An 18,700-nucleotide genomic window follows, 5' to 3' on the forward strand; every position below is an offset into this window, starting at 1 on the left:
GGAATTTTACTCCCTCTGCCGGAATTTTTGCCGACTATTTTATTAAATCTCAGAAAGGAATGTTTAATAACGTACGAAAAATTTATAATAATTAAGTGATTCGAATTTTGGTTACGGAATTTTTACGTAAAAATTAAATTTTATAGTAATTTGAGCTCTGTTTTTTTTTTTTTTTTTTTTAAGTAATAGGAATTCGTTAGTTTGTTATTGGGCACGTGCGTCCCTGTCGGTTTCGTCGGGAAAGTGCACTCCTTTACGTCATGGGTTTAGCTTTACAATAAAAACAAAATTTAAAAAGGGTGGCAAATTGACGTAAAAGTGATGCTTTTGCTATTTTTTGCTGATTTTGACAGGCCCCGGATTTTTTGTATTCTTTACAAATGGTGGAGTTCCTCGGATTAAGGAGGTTGTTTCCTTGAAATTTTGTATAGTTAGAGGCCCGTATAACGAATCTTTCAGATCTCATTGCTGGATGATTTCTCCACGCAATCTGCATCTATATATGTTTGGCCTAGTTGTCTATTCTCTAACAATTGATTTACAGCCACTTACTTGAGCCCCTAAAATTTACTTTTGCCGAGAACTATAATGTGTCATTGGGTACTGGACAACCACTTTAACTTTTTTCCATATTGCGTGCTCTACTATATCCTTTTTATATCCATCAAGGGCTACAAAAGCTAGGCTTCCAATGCACTGAGTATTAGTAACACAAGATTTTCCGGTAATAGGCGCAAAAAAGTACATCCGCTGCGTGTTTTTTCCAGCACAATGATCATTGGTACCAGTCCAATGGCGTCGTCTAAATCTGCACGTTTTCATACCCAAATAAACTGATGCCAATAACTACTGTATGTGGAAACCTAGCTTTAGTTTATCCCGGATATATCGGGCCCCTTCCCTTACTATTCCTCACTATCGTCGGCGAGCCCCACAATGTGTTTTGGTCGTCCATTAATTACATGTGCAATTTAACTCTTTCCGCCCTGTGGGCACTAAGAGGGCCTCTTTTTAGCAAGCCCATTATGGGTTCGTCAAGGCCTACAATGGGCGGCCGGGTGGTGAGGGACGGGGTCCGACTTATCCCCGAAAAATTCCTGTGAATTTATCGACCCGTCCGGATTTGAACCCGGTCCCCCAGACGGTAGGTTACCACCTTGACTGCTCGGCCATCCGGCCCTCTTTTGCTGAGGGGTATGCTATATGCACCAGATTTTTTTATCACTGCCCAAATAGCTCTATCTAACATTAGAAAGAAGACTTCGTAGTGATGGAAATGGAGAAACAAATAATTTTAATATTTTGTGGAAAGTAACGTTCTAGCTAAACGATTGAGTATATGTTACTATAAGTTGATCCAACAAACCGAATAATGACCACAATGGTGGACAACGCAACACGTAGGAGATTGACAAGGACGATGTCTCCCGAAAGATCTTTCTATGGAAAACCGATCCGATTTAGGGGTTAGATAATTGAAGAAAATCTGGAAAAACTGCAAATGGTCAGTCTATTGAAGATGCCAGAATCTTAAAAGTTTTAATCTGCTAAATAACATATTAAACTTACAGTATATGCATTGTGTGGATTTCTATTGTTTTTTTCATGCACTAAGAGCATTCAACTTAATTCTATTTTAATGTAAACAGATTAAGCAACAATACTAACTATTGTATTTTTTTTTAATATTTACAATTATATCTTTTTTCACATTAAGACCGTAAAAACGGTTAGCAGAGCCTTTTTTTGGTTTTTGTTTTTACTTTTAATTCATTGCGTTCTGTAAGCACCAACAGAACATGAGTTTGGCCAGGCCCACAATAGGGAGCCCGACATATCTGGGACAGATCCCTGAAAAATTGCTGCAAATTTGGGACTGCCCGGATTTGATTCCGGGTTCCACAAGATCACGGGCTGCCATCTTAACCGTTCGTCTATCCAGCCTATTAATTAACAAATTATTCATGAAATTAACAGTAAGCCCCGAAAAATGATGGTTTCAGTTTCATCATCTCTTGGACGAAGTTATTTACATGATTGCAAGAAGTCCTTTGAAGATGATTAGGCTTAAATATTCACCTCTATCACAAGCATTTTGTGATGGAGGTTCGTTCAGGATATGTCAAACCCCGTCCCTCACTACTCAGATGACTCATTCTGGGCCTGTTTATTTGTTGTTTGTATACGGAAAGCAACTCGCAGGCGGTATGTCAAGGGATGATGCTTCCCGGAAGGTTTTTCCATGGGTCCTTGCTTAGGTGTTACAAACGTGAAGAAAACCAAGAAAACTCCACGTGGCCTACTGTTGGCGAAAGTAGACGACCGGATGGTCGAGCAGTCAAGGTGTCTGCCTACCACTCTAGAGATCCGGCATCGAATCCGGACAGGTCGAAAAAGCCCTAGGAATTTTTCAGGTGGGGTCCGTCCGGATATGTCGGACCCTATCCTCCACCACCCGGAGCTCCATTGTTAGCCTGGCCAAATCCATAATGGATTTGCTAAAGAAGGTTCTCTTAGTAAATCGGCTTCACTACGAGCTCCAAATTGGGTCTATCTATATTTTCAGCCGCATAATGTTATTACATCGGTTATTCTTATCAGTAGTATACGGGTTTTTTCGCTCTATAATTATTAAGAGGCTTTTATAGAAAGTCCATTGTGGATTCGGCCAGACCAACAATGGGGCGGCCGAGTAGTGAGAGCAGGGGCGTGCTGTGACATTTGATGAAAGGGAAGCTGTGTTTCTGTAAGAAGCCGACATCCAGAGGCAATCAGTCAATCGCGCGTCAGTGACGGTCTAGGGTCCATTCGTATCGTTTATTCGATAAGCCAGTAAAAACCGTAGACTTCTCTAAATGCATTTTTAATATCACAATTACATTCCGAATCGCTACCCACGATATAAGAGCTACAATTAAAAATAAAATAATAAAAACTTACTCGATGAAATAAAATATGTGGTGGATGTACCGGTACATACAAAATATTCTCCAATTATACGAATATACTTTTAAAGAAAATTATAATTAAATACAGTATAGCTTTGCAAAGAAATGTACATAAAAATATAAAATATTCTTTACTTTTTAAATCTTAAAACAATGCACTTAGTCAAGTAGCTCCCTACGAGTGGCTAATGAATGGAATCGAAGACGGTTGCAGAGCGTGCATGCACGCACTGCCAAATCCCCAGGGTGCCGATACCGGTCAATTCAAATACCTCTTTTGTCGCATCATTAGTATATCTGAAAGGACGCGACAGGGCTGTTGTAGATTTTAAACGTTTCTCACCATAGCTGTAAAAATCTAAATACTCGTATGTTAAACATAATAGTCATTTGTTTTCTAACTAATTCGTTTTAGGACCNAATTATCACGATTACATATGGCATAATTCATTATATGGTTGTCGTCTTTTATTCATGTTTTTTAAATACATATGTTAAACTGTAACATCAAATTTAATATAGTAATTGTAACTTCAATTCTTCAATATTGCATACTTTTACAATAACAATACAGCTTCAAAAAAATCAGTACCAAAGGATGACAAGTCAAATTGTTAATTGCTTCTTGGCCTATACACTCTTAGTAATCTGGTACTCTTGCCAATCTTGTATTCTCTGTGCAGGTTATCAAGATTCTAGTGTACTTATAAAAACAACAGTGCTGTTTGTTATTTAAATTTGTTGTTGAAGAAGTAAAACAGCAAAAGCAAAGTAATTATCATAAGCACTACAATGCACAGTATTGCATGTTAGCATATTATATAATTTGTCCATCTGCCTCCAAAAAAAATCGGTACCAAAGAAAAACAGGTAATGTCATTCAGGCCTGTACACTGTCAGTTATTCAGCACCTCTCCATGCGAGGAATGGCTGGATTAGCGAGAGTCTACACTTCCTTATTCTTTTCCGTAATTACCTTTATCTCACATACATACTAGTTTTAAATCTAATTTCTCTATGGGAGTTAAATCCTGTTTTATTTAACCAATACTTTGATGACTGGATTGCCAAGTGTTTAAGGTGGCTGCCCGAGGATTCAGGATTGAAAAATCCTACAAATTTTTCAAGGCTGGTCTGACTGGATATGTAGGGCCCCATTCCTTGTAATCCAGCCACCCCAGTGGGTGGTCTGGTTGAACCCATTATAGGCTTGCTACAAAAAGGCCCTCTTATGAGGGGATGGCATAATGTTGGGATCACCAGTTTTGTTCACCGAAACTTGTTCTCCAGAAGAATCACTGCACGACAATATTACAAAATTTACATATTGTGGAAGCTTCCTTCAAAATCAAGACTTAATTGCAGCCAAGGGTTCTTCGACAATTTCAGAAGTTGCAAAGGCATTAGAATAAAAAACATAAGCACGCTGATATTTTCAAATGTGTTACGGTACGAACAATTCTCCTCCAAATCAGTTGACGACGAAGAAGCTTTTTTAAACATTAATCGAGTTTGTTTTTCTAGTGACATACGTAACTTTTTTTATTTTAAAAATCTACATTTATCAATGTGCACACTGCAAAAATGTTTATCGTTTTGCATGCCTTTACGACAATTATCATTCACGAAATTGTGCTCGCAGAAAGCAAACAGATTGAATAATGTTAATAAAAATGTTTTTTATTAACAAAATTGGCCTTGAATAATGATAATTTTGTTTAAATCTAATCCTCTTACAAAATAAATTATAAATGTTAGTATGAATTCCATATGTATTGTACATGAATATTTGAAAATAACTTTTAAATAGATATAATGTCAGTTGTTGGGAATGCACTATAACCTCATCAAGTGTGATCGAAATTGGCGATCCCATGTGCCATCCCCTTGTTAGCGCATATGGGGTGGAAAGAGTTTAAAAAGAAATAATACATAATAATGTTGGCTCTCCAATAATACATAAACCTAAAATTATAGAAATTAGAGATTAGATTTGATTTTTTAGTTGGTTTATTTATTGAACTGTAAAACATGATACCGAGAGCACTTCAACTCGCCATGATTCTGAGGCGAATACAGAATAACGATATTTATTCGTTGTTTAGATCATTTTTTTGTAAAGATGGACTAAACAACAACTCGGTGAGTCGATTAACCATTGAAGATTTAAATGTGTATTAGTTTAATTTAAAATTCTATTATTTATAATCTTGTTTAAAAGCTAATATTTTGCTTTGATTACATCCTTAACACTAGAATCGGTAGATGTTACTTTTAGGTAAATGGTCCATATACATTAAATATACAGATTGACTAAAAGTAACTTCCACTCTTTACAACTTTATCATATTTAGGCTACCTGAATGAGGCGGTTGGGACCTTACTGGAGCCGTAGACTGTATCTACGGGAGCAAAAAAGTCAAAGGAACCGTACCTCTACGTGCGACTCTTCGTGAGATACGGCCCTCCGAAATTGGCCTACCTCTGGGACGCGTGATCGGGAGTTCGTTTACAGAACGGCATCCTTGATCGGGCTACCACAGGGAGACCGAACTTTGTGTTAGCGTGTTCCTGGCCAAACCCACTCAGTATACTCCCATTACTTTTAATCTAATAATCACATTAGTGAAAGGAGTTCGACTGGAAATAAATGATGGGAGGGTTGAGGTGATTCTCGGGAATGGAAAATTGTTTTTTGTATTTTTGGGCACGAAATGAAGCTGTGAGAACATTTAAATTGTTGAAGGTCTTAGCACTCCGGACCATCTTACAGAGATTGGTATTTGCAGTTGTAGTGATTTGCAGTCCTGTTGTATCGTTATGTCGTGTGTAGCTAATGAACATTCGTGATGTCGTGACTATCTCTTGCGGCAATCGTGTAAACCCTCTGTGACATCATTTTTGGTGGTGTCGGAGTGGAAAATTACCACTTTTTGCATGCAGTTGTGCAAAAATTGAAGAAAATTGTATGTTATCACATGCATAAGGTGGCAGTTTTTTGAGGGGTTGCAATAAGTGGAAAAAATTTTTTTGACCAAAATGTTATGTAATTAGATGGATAGTATGAGGATATCATGGAAGTGCAACTAAGTAAGTCAATTAGGTAAAAAGTTTTCCTGAAAAAAACTACAAGCAGTAATGGCGAATTATCACGATTACATATGGCATAATTCATTATATGGTTGTCGTCTTTTATTCATGTTTTTTAAATACATATGTTAAACTGTAACATCAAATTTAATATAGTAATTGTAACTTCAATTCTTCAATATTGCATACTTTTACAATAACAATACAGCTTCAAAAAAATCAGTACCAAAGGATGACAAGTCAAATTGTTAATTGCTTCTTGGCCTATACACTCTTAGTAATCTGGTACTCTTGCCAATCTTGTATTCTCTGTGCAGGTTATCAAGATTCTAGTGTACTTATAAAAACAACAGTGCTGTTTGTTATTTAAATTTGTTGTTGAAGAAGTAAAACAGCAAAAGCAAAGTAATTATCATAAGCACTACAATGCACAGTATTGCATGTTAGCATATTATATAATTTGTCCATCTGCCTCCAAAAAAAATCGGTACCAAAGAAAAACAGGTAATGTCATTCAGGCCTGTACACTGTCAGTTATTCAGCACCTCTCCATGCGAGGAATGGCTGGATTAGCGAGAGTCTACACTTCCTTATTCTTTTCCGTAATTACCTTTGTCTCACATACATACTAGTTTTAAATCTAATTTCTCTATGGGAGTTAAATCCTGTTTTATTTAACCAATACTTTGATGACTGGATTGCCAAGTGTTTAAGGTGGCTGCCCGAGGATTCAGGATTGAAAAATCCTACAAATTTTTCAAGGCTGGTCTGACTGGATATGTAGGGCCCCATTCCTTGTAATCCAGCCACCCCAGTGGGTGGTCTGGTTGAACCCATTATAGGCTTGCTACAAAAAGGCCCTCTTATGAGGGGATGGCATAATGTTGGGATCACCAGTTTTGTTCACCGAAACTTGTTCTCCAGAAGAATCACTGCACGACAATATTACAAAATTTACATATTGTGGAAGCTTCCTTCAAAATCAAGACTTAATTGCAGCCAAGGGTTCTTCGACAATTTCAGAAGTTGCAAAGGCATTAGAATAAAAAACATAAGCACGCTGATATTTTCAAATGTGTTACGGTACGAACAATTCTCCTCCAAATCAGTTGACGACGAAGAAGCTTTTTTAAACATTAATCGAGTTTGTTTTTCTAGTGACATACGTAACTTTTTTTATTTTAAAAATCTACATTTATCAATGTGCACACTGCAAAAATGTTTATCGTTTTGCATGCCTTTACGACAATTATCATTCACGAAATTGTGCTCGCAGAAAGCAAACAGATTGAATAATGTTAATAAAAATGTTTTTTGTTAACAAAATTGGCCTTCAATAATGATAATTTTGTTTAAATCTAATCCTCTTACCAAATAAATTATAAATGTTAATATGAATTCCATATGTACTGTACATGAATATTTGAAAATAACTTTTAAATAGATATAATGTCAGTTGTTGGGAATGCACTATAACCTCACCAAGTGTGATCGAAATTGGTGATCCCATGTCGTGCCATCCCCTTGTTAGCGCATATGGGGTGAAAAGAGTTTAAAAAAAAAATAATACATAATAATGTTGGCTCTCCAATAATACATAAATCTAAAATTATAGAAATTAGAGATTAGATTTGATTTTTTAGTTGGTTTATTTATTGAACTGTAAAACATGATACCTTTTTGTCCTTAATTTTACTTTTCTACACTTAAACATACTAGAAAATAAATATAATACTCTATTTTTATTTTAGGTATTATTTTCTCAAAATAATATTTATTCTGCCAATTTTGTCAATGGAGTAAGAATTCTTCATAGTCACACGACAGTTGGTTTACTAAATATCGGTGTCAACGATGCCGAATTTCAGAAATCGTCCATGGCAGCATCGAATAAGATATTTTTACGGTCGGTTAGAAAAAATTCGACAAAAGAACAGGTTTCGACTCTTTCTAAAGCAAAAGACGCCGGACAGTTGACTGTCGGACAAAAAGGTTTGTATTTAAAAGCATTTATAACATTGATTATACAAATATAAACATCTTCCAAGACCCAATTCATTACTACAAAGCCACATCAACTGCCGTCTTTCATGCTTGATATTATACGACGGTTCGTGTGGCTTTACATTGGTTAAAATTAGAAATAAGAAATTTGTCATTATTTAATATAAACTAAGTAAGTTCGATGAAATGATAGTTACGGTAATTAAAAAATTAATACTGTTATAACAAAACCACATGCTTTATTGAAGCGCATAGTTAAACTTTAATGTACTAGTATCATTCTCATAAATAACACTACCCCTTGTGATATGTCAATAAATACTTGTGGATAGATATTCCTTATAAATATTAGAGGATCCTTCAGTATCTGTGGATTAATAAACATACAGTTTTGCATTGTAGATAATATTGTCACTAAATCATTGACTTTCAAACTAAAACTTGTGTATAGATGTAGACCTCATTACTATATGTGAAAAGTCCTTCTACACATAACTGACAAATGCAGATAGCTGCAGTTACAAATATAATGTATAGTTATAGTAAAGTGATTACGTGCTATAAGACAAGTGTTCCTAGCGGTAAAATTTGGAAGTTAGCGCTCCTATCTGAAAAACAATGCACAATACGTAAAAAGCCAATTATGAAGTTGTAGAGCATGATCAATTTAGTATGAAAGAACACTTGCGTACACAAATATCGTAAATTGAAAGCATGAAACACTGGTGTGCACATTAAGAATGTGTTTTGAGTATATTCTCATTCATTTCTCCCATATTTATTTATGATGTGTTTTTCTCATTTTCCTATGTCTTTGTGCCACATGTTGTGTATTGCTCACACATGTTATGGCTCATTACTGTAATAATTGATACAAAGCAGTTTGGCTAGATACAAGGAAGTTTAGCTGTCATCTTAAGTTAAATGTAATAATTAGAAATAAAGCAAACAGTACATGTTAATTCTAAGATATTTCATGATGCTACACAAATATATATTTCTAGATTATATATGATTATACTCAATTTTTTTTAATTACATATTCTAAACTGATTTTTATGATATTACAGTTAAGCAAACCACCAAAGATGCAAGTTATTTGGCAATCATCATCGGAGGAATCGGTATTACAGGTAAATCTTATCATTTTTCTTTTAACGATAAAATATTGTATATTGTTTTAAGAGTTGCACGAAAGTTGAATGTAAAAAAAAGAGAGTAAAATGTAGTTTCTGTGAACTACATCAGTGTTTCCTAGAATAAAACAAGAAAGGACAAAGTAAAAAAAATGAAGTAAGAAAAATATTGACATGGAGAAGTTGAACTGGACTTCGGAAAGATTCAGACTTTGATAGTTTGGACGTGTTAAGAGAATGGAGAATGAGTAGGTTCCATGAAAGAAACTGAAGTGTCACTTAAGAGAAATTAAAGTGAATAGCGGGCGCAAGAGATGGAAGGATGAGATCAAGAAGAAGTTAGAATGATAAGGGTATGATATAAAAAGAATCTTTGAGGAAGAATGGTGAAAAAAGCAATAGAAACTGTGATCTATGGCTTGACCCTTCGTGGCAACAGAGTAAAAGCAGATTTACGTTATGATGAATTCTTTGGTGACAAGCAGTAATGGCACAACCTACTTGCCATTGTGATGTCATTTCACAACGGACAAGTCAAATTCGGTGTAACTTTCATTGCAGTGGCAACAGCAAGTCGAGCATTTGTCCAATGACATAAGTTGTTTGTTTTCTGGCACGGTGGGTTACCAACCCAATGTTTGATCATGTTGTGATGTTCGTGGAAAAATTTTAACGGAAATGATCAGAGAGCATGAATCTCAGTCACCTCTTATGGTCTTTGACTTGTATGATTATTTAATTACATTTCTGCAATTATGTTATTGTGATATCTAATTTATCTAATTTCAAATGTAGCTTCCTTTCAAATTATCTTTTAAGACTTATAACCATTCCTAAATTTCAATGAGGAATTATTTAAAAATTAAATAGGCAATTTGCCCCAATTAGCATTATGGTACAGTCCATTTTTTTATTTAAGCTACAACCCTATCCGACACTTTTCTTGTCAATATCGGAGCGATACACTATAGTAGTGTGAACAGGAGCGCATCTGTGATGATAGGCATTTTTTAACGTCATGTCGTTTTCCATTATAATTTGAATCAGCCTTAAAGGAAATCTATAAAATTAATAATACTATAAATCTAAAAGTGTTTTACATCAATGGAAGTGGCAGAAATGATTTTAAAAATAAGAGTATAAATTTTACTTGTATGCAATTACAGTTTATTAATAATTTTAGTTAAAAATTTGGCTTTTTGCTGTCTTTATGTGACTGCTGTTAACAAAGCTGGTGATGTGGACTTTGGCCAATAGTTTATTCACTCAAAGTTAAACAAATGTGTGTTGATATTTGCATTGTTTTAAATAGTAGTACAACTGTTAAAAGAAAACAAAAATAAATAGTTTAAATGATAAAAATCAATGGACAAAAGAAAATTTTAATGTGACAATGCACGATATTTGTTAATTAATTATACATTTAAAATGTTTGCTGCCGATGAACCTTTAGCAATTCATGCCACATCATTATGAGCATTGTGAAAGTTTGCTGTGTGTCTCCCTAAATATTTTATTGTTTTGTTTTGTTTATTGTACACTTTTAATAGTATATTTTATCTATTAGTTTTGTATTACAGTAGAATCTCTACAGTCTGACATCTATAGTAATCCAACACTTTACTGCAGGATGGTGCAAATAAAATTTTTGCGTTACCACTTTATATATGTGACAGAGAGACTGATATAGGTGTATACTGTCGGTCACTAATTGTGTTTTTCACATATTTCACTTTATAATTATAATCAATGATTTTAATTAACATTTATTCTTATTATATGAAGTAAGATGTTGCAAATTTATAATTTATTATACGAATATTTCTTTAATTATTGCTGTTTGGCTTAATTAATTAAATTTTTTTCTCGTCTTAATTTTAGGAATTATGTTTTACGCCATATTTAGAGAGTTATTTTCCGGACACAGCCCTAACGTAATATACGGAAAAGCTTTAAAGAGATGCAAAGAAGATGCGAGAATAATCGACGCATGTGGTGAACCCATTAAAGGATACGGAGAAACTACAGCTCGCGGGAGGAGGAGGCATGTCAGGTAAGGTGCTTTTTTTCCTTTTAATTCACAATAGTTGAATCTGTGATGATATCCATCATGAGTTCAGCCAGAGGTGAGGGACAGATCCAACATTCAGTACACATTACCCATGAAATTATCTCATAATTCATATGCTCAGATTTCCAGAACAGCAAGATGATGAATGTCCTAGGCACCTTAACCATAATCATATAAATTTCTGTTTTTATATCAGAAATTTGTACTGTTAAGATACAGTTTATTAGAATTCTTTGATATAAGAAAATCTTATTTTATGCCTGAAATTAAATTGAAATAATGTCTGTTTGTTTAGTGTGTAGGTATACACTACACAAAGATCTTTTTTTCTGTAAGTGAACCTTTTAAAGGTTTTCTTCTCTTTTCTTTCCACTGATATACATATGATTTACCCAATGGCTTGGATTTATTTGACTTTGGTTTCAATGACTACACATAAGTCTTTATAGTTATTCCAGAATTGTAGTGCTCCTGATTATCTATCTACATATTGTTTTTTGCAGACAAGAGCAAACATTTTCTAAAGAACTTTGCTTTTAAAAGTGAGAATTTTTTTGTAATTCTTGGGTTGAGATCCAAGTTTTGGAGCTTTAGAGAAAAAACAGAGTCTAGAGTAGAGGGAAAAACGTTGCCAAGGCTTTAATAGAACAGTTAGATACCAAACAAATAAACTTTTGCAAAAGTAACGTGATTCTGGAGAGAAAATTTCACTTGAAAGAATAAATTTAATGAAAACTTTTTAGATATGTAATAAAGCAACTTATTAAAAACTTTTGATTATATTTCAGAAAACTTCAAATTTTTTTATTTGTATTTTACTAACAAGTAAGATAAAGTTTTATTATTAAATTTAAGGGGCTGTCTATTAAATGGGTGTAGTTTTCAACCACTTTTGACACTCTTTCTCTCCAGTGTGTATAAAGATATGCTTTTGGAAAACTCCCTCCCCTTTAATTACATGCACAATAATTTGCAAACCTTTGACATTGACAAAATGACTTTAGAAAAGTTCTGCAAATATTTCCTGATAGTTCATTTGTGCTATTAGTAAGTAGGCTTACAAGAAAAATTTGCACACCTCTAGACACTAAAGTCCATGTAGACGATGCCTCAACCACCTTAAAACCCCTATTGTGTACAATGATGTAGATTTTGTGACTCCTCTCACCCTTCAACTGTACTCATAAATTCACCTGCAGATTTTTTATATCTACATAAAAATATCTTTGAGTAAATTTTAGTATTATGTTACAATTATGTGATATCTCATTTTAAACATAATTTATCATTAACTGATATTAATGTAATATATTGTTTTAAATGTATTTATCCTGAACTAATGACTTAGGATTGTTGGAGCATCATTAAGATTAGCGAGTCAGTTCAAATCTCACATACACTGGGCCAATAATAGTGTCCACTGGGACTAAATTAAGAGAATTCATCTCATACAAGGTTAATCAAACTTGATTAGTGGGCTCAAGTTTAATCGTACTCGTATATATCACCTCCACAGGCTCGGTGCTCTTAGTACCAAGCACATGTTAGTGATTTATTGCATTATAATACCGGATTATCAAACATACAAATTAGGATTAAATTTTGATTGATAGATGGTTTTTGCATTCTGTGTGGGCCTGATATATACCTAGATTCTTTTCCAATAAACACACAGAAGTTACTTTCTTTTGTTGTTGGAATAAGGCCGGCCACCTCACCCGTGTGCTGCAACTGTGATAGGGGAGTGCAGTAGATCCTCACTCCTTGACAAACGTCTATGATCAGCCATAAGAGATTCCTTTACCTTTATCTTTTACCTCTTAATATTTGCAGGGTAGAAATAATCTAAAATTATACACTATATTTTAGTTATTTAAATTTATTTTCAGTCATTTAGAATATGTAAAAGACGGATTAAATTACATGCGCATGAAATTTTACATCGAAGGAAACAGACGGAAAGGAGTAGTTCATCTAGAAATGAAAGAAGTAAGTAATGCAGTTTGTCAAATAAAATTTTGTTTTTCTTGCAACCGTATATTTATTTTAAACGAAAAATTTCCAGAACGCTAACGGAAAATATGATTATCGCTATCTGTTTGTCGAATTGGAAGGTTACCCTCAACAGACAATCATTCTCGAAGATAATAGGCACATTTTCTGATATTTTCATTTTAGAAATGAAATGCTTTTGTATAAATTATTTTTACATATAATTAACGAATTAATTAATTTTCTCCTAACTTTTCTTTTGGAACTTTTTGTCGAAACAGACAGAAGACTTTAATAACTATACCCAAAATTGTATATATACTTGATTCATTTTTGAAAATAAAGGATAAAAATAATATCTAGGTTTTTTATCTACCGAAATAATGAATATTTTGGTATCAAAATTATTTTTTATATAGTGTAACAATATTAATTAAACTGTTGTAGTTTACATGATGAATTTTAAATTATGGTGTATTATAATGCAGTGTGTATGTAGTTTCTAATCTACCGAAGATAGGATGACATAATTTTCTATTTTATTCTCTATGGACTTCTACAACAACTGCATCATATGTTGAGAAAACTACAGAAAAGCAAGTTGTGGTGCAATTTTCATTATTTTTACATAAATAAACTCGTACAGGGTTAAAAGTTACTTGGCAGTGAGAAATTTGTAATGACATTAAAGTTATATGTAAAGTATTGCACAAGACCCATAAGTTGCATGCAATACTGTACAGTCAACTGGTACCAAATGGTAAACTTGCAGGTCTTGCATGTAATGCTATATGTCATTACAAATTTCTCTCCGCACAGTAACTATTTGGACACCTCGTAGTTATAACTGAATTAACAACAGAATGAATGTGTGTTAGTAATATTATGGTGTTAAATTTGGATAAAATTTGCACCGTTTGCTAGTTAAATTGCCGTTTATTTTTACCAATGTCACTTCCCGACCATTATAAAATAACAGAGGGAAGGTATTGTAATTGGTCAATTTTGACTCTGGATCTTTTGCATCTCTTGAGATTTTAAGTCCCAATTCCAAAAACATTAAGAAAAATTCCAAAATTTTGAACGTGTGTTGGCCTGTTATATCTCAGGGTCCGTGGACCAAAAATTTTGAAATTTGGAAGGAATACTTCTATATATAGGGTATTGATAAGTTGAGGGAGATACAGGTGTGAGCGTGGTTGGACTTAATGTAAATTTCTCTCGTCATTTTCAGTTACAATTTTTACTTTCCTGGCTCTTCTATACTTTTTCTCTGTTATGTTTAACAGTCAGTCAAATAATGACCCCTGAAGGTACTAAAGTATAATTTTAGTACCTTGAAATGTCGAGAAGTGCAAAAAAAATTTGGGGGTTTTTTCTATATGTATGGATGTTAGTGTGGGAGGGGGCACAATTTCATTCACTCTCTTTGAAGCTTAATAACTTCTTTGCTTTTTGTCATAAATTTCTGAAATTATGCAGGGAAGTTTGCATATTAGGAGGATTAATGCTATTAAATTTTGGTGGTTAAAGGCCGAGGGGGTGGAGAGATAGAGGGAGTCGTGTCTTATCTCGAGAGAGGTCAGACTTATTATTATTCATTATTAACATTTACAATTTCTTTTTATAAAATCATCACTATCCTCAAAACTGAGCTTTTTGTCATTTCATAATCATTAAAAACATAAAATCGTAATGGATGATGTCACAGGCAGTTTTAAATGTTGTTGGGAAAGTTAAGCAACTCGTTGTTGGATTTTTAAAAAACTTATCCTTATTCCTAAGAATAAGACACTGCCTTTTATAAGTCTTGTCATCCAGCTGCTCCATTGCGAACCTGGCCAAACACACGACAAGCTCAATAAAAGGCCCTCTTAATGCCCGTGAAGCAGGAAGAGTAAAAAAAAAACTTTTCAAATAGTCTAAATTTTAGTTAATTTCAACACATGCAGTTGGGTCATATTTCTAAGCAGGTGTGGTGGGCCAGGCACAGAGTGGCAAATTTCGGGAGGTGGAAAAATTAATGGGAACAGTATAAAAATGTCACAAAAAAAGAAAAAAATTCCAAATATGTAATATTTATAATTAATTATTTAAATATTTCGTATAATATTCCGTAATTAAAGTTAAAGTTAGCATCAGAAGTATTTATGTTTATTTCAGGAAAGGTAGCATTCTAACCTGTGTCTACAGTGGAAAAAAGGCCCCTTACACAGTATTATCAATGTACTTAACTGAAATAAAAAAGAGGTGTAACGGATATTTCAAAATTTATGTGAAAATATTGAAAACTTCACTACAATTTGCTGTATGTGGGTTGTCAAACTATCACGTTTCTCTCAGAATCCAAAAGTAAAGATAGATTTAAGTTTGTATATATAACCTCTTATGCAACAAAATGACATTAGTTTTAAAGCACAATTACGATCTCAAACGAACGAGTCGAAAGTGATTTAACTTTTGTGATTTAGTTGTGTACTTAGGTTTGTTACTAAGCACTCCCGCTAGAGCAGTGTTTCTTAACAGGGGCGATATTGCCCCCCATGTGGGCGTTTTTCCATGTTCAAGGGGCGATTAGTAACAATATATATTTTGGGAGACGAAAAAATAATTTTCTGGGTGATATAGTAAAACATTATATTAAGAATAATTAGATATTTTATTCGTTATATCGTACAATAAGTAAACAAATAACATTATATAGTCACTAGTCTATTTGATGCAGTACGAATTTGGCGTTAGCCTTGTCCCTCGGCATCGGAATTTTGTAGTGAAGGGGGCGAGTGANTAATCTGTGCGAGAACGTAAACTGTTTGATGTTACATTTAATCACGTTATGTCGATAAATGCTACAAACACGAGACATTACGTACTTAAATCTGGCTCGAGGTGCAGCTTTATTTCTGAGAGATTAAAGAAAAAATATGTTTTAGGATTGAGAAAATGTACTTGAAACTAATAGAATCGGTAGAAAAATTGTATTTTTAATGTAGATAATCAGGATTTAAATGAATTTCTCGTGGAATCACTTAAATTTTTAAGAATAANATAGTAAAACATTATATTAAGAATAATTAGATATTTTATTCGTTATATCGTACAATAAGTAAACAAATAACATTATATAGTCACTAGTCTATTTGATGCAGTACGAATTTGGCGTTAGCCTTGTCCCTCGGCATCGGAATTTTGTAGTGAAGGGGGCGGGTGATACTATGTAGTGGTTTTATTGAAGGGGGCGATACTATGTTGAAGGGGGGCGACGATTCGTTAGAGGTTGAGAAACACTGCGCTAGAGTAATATATCATGTGATATTACAAGTAGGGAATTCGATCCCGGTCCTTATTTCTAATCCCGGGATTTCGGGATTATACTTATTCGATCCCGGGATTATTTCGGTATTGAGGGTTAATAAAAAATAAGAAAATCTTACAGAAATTAAAAATCAAAATTTAGACAAAAATCAACGTATTTTACGGTATACACCTAGTTAATTTAATCACTCTAATTAATCAGACTTACAGTCAGACTAACCAGACTTAAAATCACTGTCTTCATGTTAAATTTATTCTTTTTTAAGCATCACTGAGATCTCTTTAAACTCACATAAATTGAAAAAACTTTTATGTAACAAACTATGCAAATAAACGTTGAAAATTCACAAAAATCTCTCTTAACATCGACTAAATAGACTACTTTCATATAACAACCTAGTAAGTAGGTAGTAAAGTAAGTTTCTTAGGAAAAAGTATTTAAAAATAATATTAATCAGTCACATTTTTCTTAAATATAAAGAAAACTAATTTAATAGGAACATTCTAATTTGAATTGCGAAAATATGATCTGAGAAATAACAACGCATCTAGTGTCTCATCACCAAGTCTGCTTCTCAATTTGTTGCACATATATGCAGCTGCAGAGAAAACGCGTTTAGGTTGATGGAAGTTGGAGGAATCGTTAGTAAATACTTATAAGCTTCGAGGACACGGGGAGGATGGAAGAAAACAGTCCGGTCGACACGGATCGGGATTGTAGGAGTAAAGGCTATAATCCCGATTGTTTCGATCATTGTAAGCATGTTTTTCAAAAAATAAACGCGTTAATTTTGTAAATTCGGTCTCTGTGTGAGTCTCTCAGCGTTCAGCAAACCACTACCCCGAAACGTAAAAAGACTTTCTCGCATCATCCTGACAGATCGCGGACAAGGCGAGGGTCATAACCTTTTCACCTAAGGTCGACCCCCCCAAGCGAGTAGCGTCAGGTCTATATTAACCACACTGGCAAAACAAGATGGCTGACACATTGACAGGTAAAACGCACTGAGTAGTGCTCTCGACTGCGCCAGAAAATCGATTGGCGCCCGCGAAAATTCAAAAATACAAAAATGAAGTATATTACCAAGTAACCCAGTGAGAACTGCTTGCCTATCATTTTAGTTGAAAATACAAGAAGTTTTATTCCAAGCAAGCATCGCAAGCCCGCTTGGTTAATTTCTGCTGCTTGCTTGGAATAAAATTTCTTGTATTTTATATTAAAATGATAGGCAAGCAATTCTGTTAAAAGCACTGGCACTGAACGTTTCGCTTCATGCAGTCTATTTTGCAATTTTTTTAAAATGATGTCAATCCCGAAAATCCCGGGATTAGGAAAACTTAATCCCGAAAATTTTGGGACTGAAAAGTGGTCGGGATCCCGGGATCCCGATTTTCGAGATCCTGGGATCAAATCCTCTAATTACAAGAGATAATTCAATTTAATGTAAGTTATTCAAAGCAGAAGATACTAATATGTGCGAGAACGTAAATTGTTTGATGTTACAATTAATCACGTTATGCCGATAAATGCTACAAACACAAGACATTACATACGTAAATCTGGCTCGAGGTGCAGCTTTCTTTCTGAGAGATTAAAGAAAAAATATGTTTTAGGATTGAGACAATGTACTTGAAACTAATAGAATCGGTAGAAAAATTGTATAGTGATAGACAGCACGCTACTCATTTGTTACGAAAACTTTTACCATATAAGCGTTAAATTACACACGTATGTCACTAAATTGACGAGCGCTTTCGACAATATGACCTGAAGAAGACGAAATTGTATATCGCCGAAAGCGCTCGTCAATTTAGTGACATACGTGTGTAATTTAACGCTTATATGGTAAAAGTTTTTGTAGAAAAATTGTATTTTTAATGTAGGTAATCAGGATTTAAATGAGTTTCTCATGGAATCACTTAAATTTTTAAGAATAATCAACTTATTTTCAGTACAAAGTCTTATGGTTTCTTTCTATATTATCTTACTTTTTGAAACATAGTTACAAGTCTACTTTTATAAACCTGAAAATAATTGTTTCAAATTATTTTTTGATAATACAAATCATAATCAAAGTAAAGGAAATGTAATGTTTCTGAATAATAAATGTAATTTTATGATAAGTATTCTGCTTATCTATTTT

General features: G+C 33.8%; 1 protein-coding gene across 1 annotated transcript; it reads left to right on the forward strand.

Moving 5' to 3' along the window:
- The first annotated feature begins 4,993 nt into the window (after positions 1-4,993).
- On the forward strand, positions 4,994-13,597 carry LOC111631636 (mitochondrial import inner membrane translocase subunit Tim21-like). The gene is made up of 6 exons (XM_023375931.1): positions 4,994-5,090; positions 7,790-8,030; positions 9,113-9,175; positions 11,060-11,231; positions 13,139-13,238; positions 13,315-13,597. The coding sequence occupies exons 1-6, from the start codon at positions 5,007-5,009 to the stop codon at positions 13,411-13,413; spliced, it is 759 nt and encodes a 252-aa protein (XP_023231699.1). The 5' UTR covers positions 4,994-5,006; the 3' UTR covers positions 13,414-13,597.
- Positions 13,598-18,700: the final 5,103 nt, after the last annotated feature.

This window comes from Centruroides sculpturatus, unplaced genomic scaffold (assembly GCF_000671375.1).
Source record: "Centruroides sculpturatus isolate CEXI.00-Female unplaced genomic scaffold, Cexi_2.0 scaffold719, whole genome shotgun sequence".
Taxonomy (NCBI): Eukaryota; Metazoa; Arthropoda; class Arachnida; order Scorpiones; family Buthidae; genus Centruroides; species Centruroides sculpturatus.

Bases quoted from the DNA above. Each gene is read 5' to 3' on its own strand.
- LOC111631636 (XM_023375931.1), top strand. From the start codon at position 5,007: ATGATTCTGAGGCGAATACAGAATAACGATATTTATTCGTTGTTTAGA. The intron at 8,031-9,112 runs GTTTGTATTTAA...ATGATATTACAG, and splicing joins GTTGACTGTCGGACAAAAAG to TTAAGCAAACCACCAAAGAT. The intron at 11,232-13,138 runs GTAAGGTGCTTT...ATTTATTTTCAG, and splicing joins GGGAGGAGGAGGCATGTCAG to TCATTTAGAATATGTAAAAG.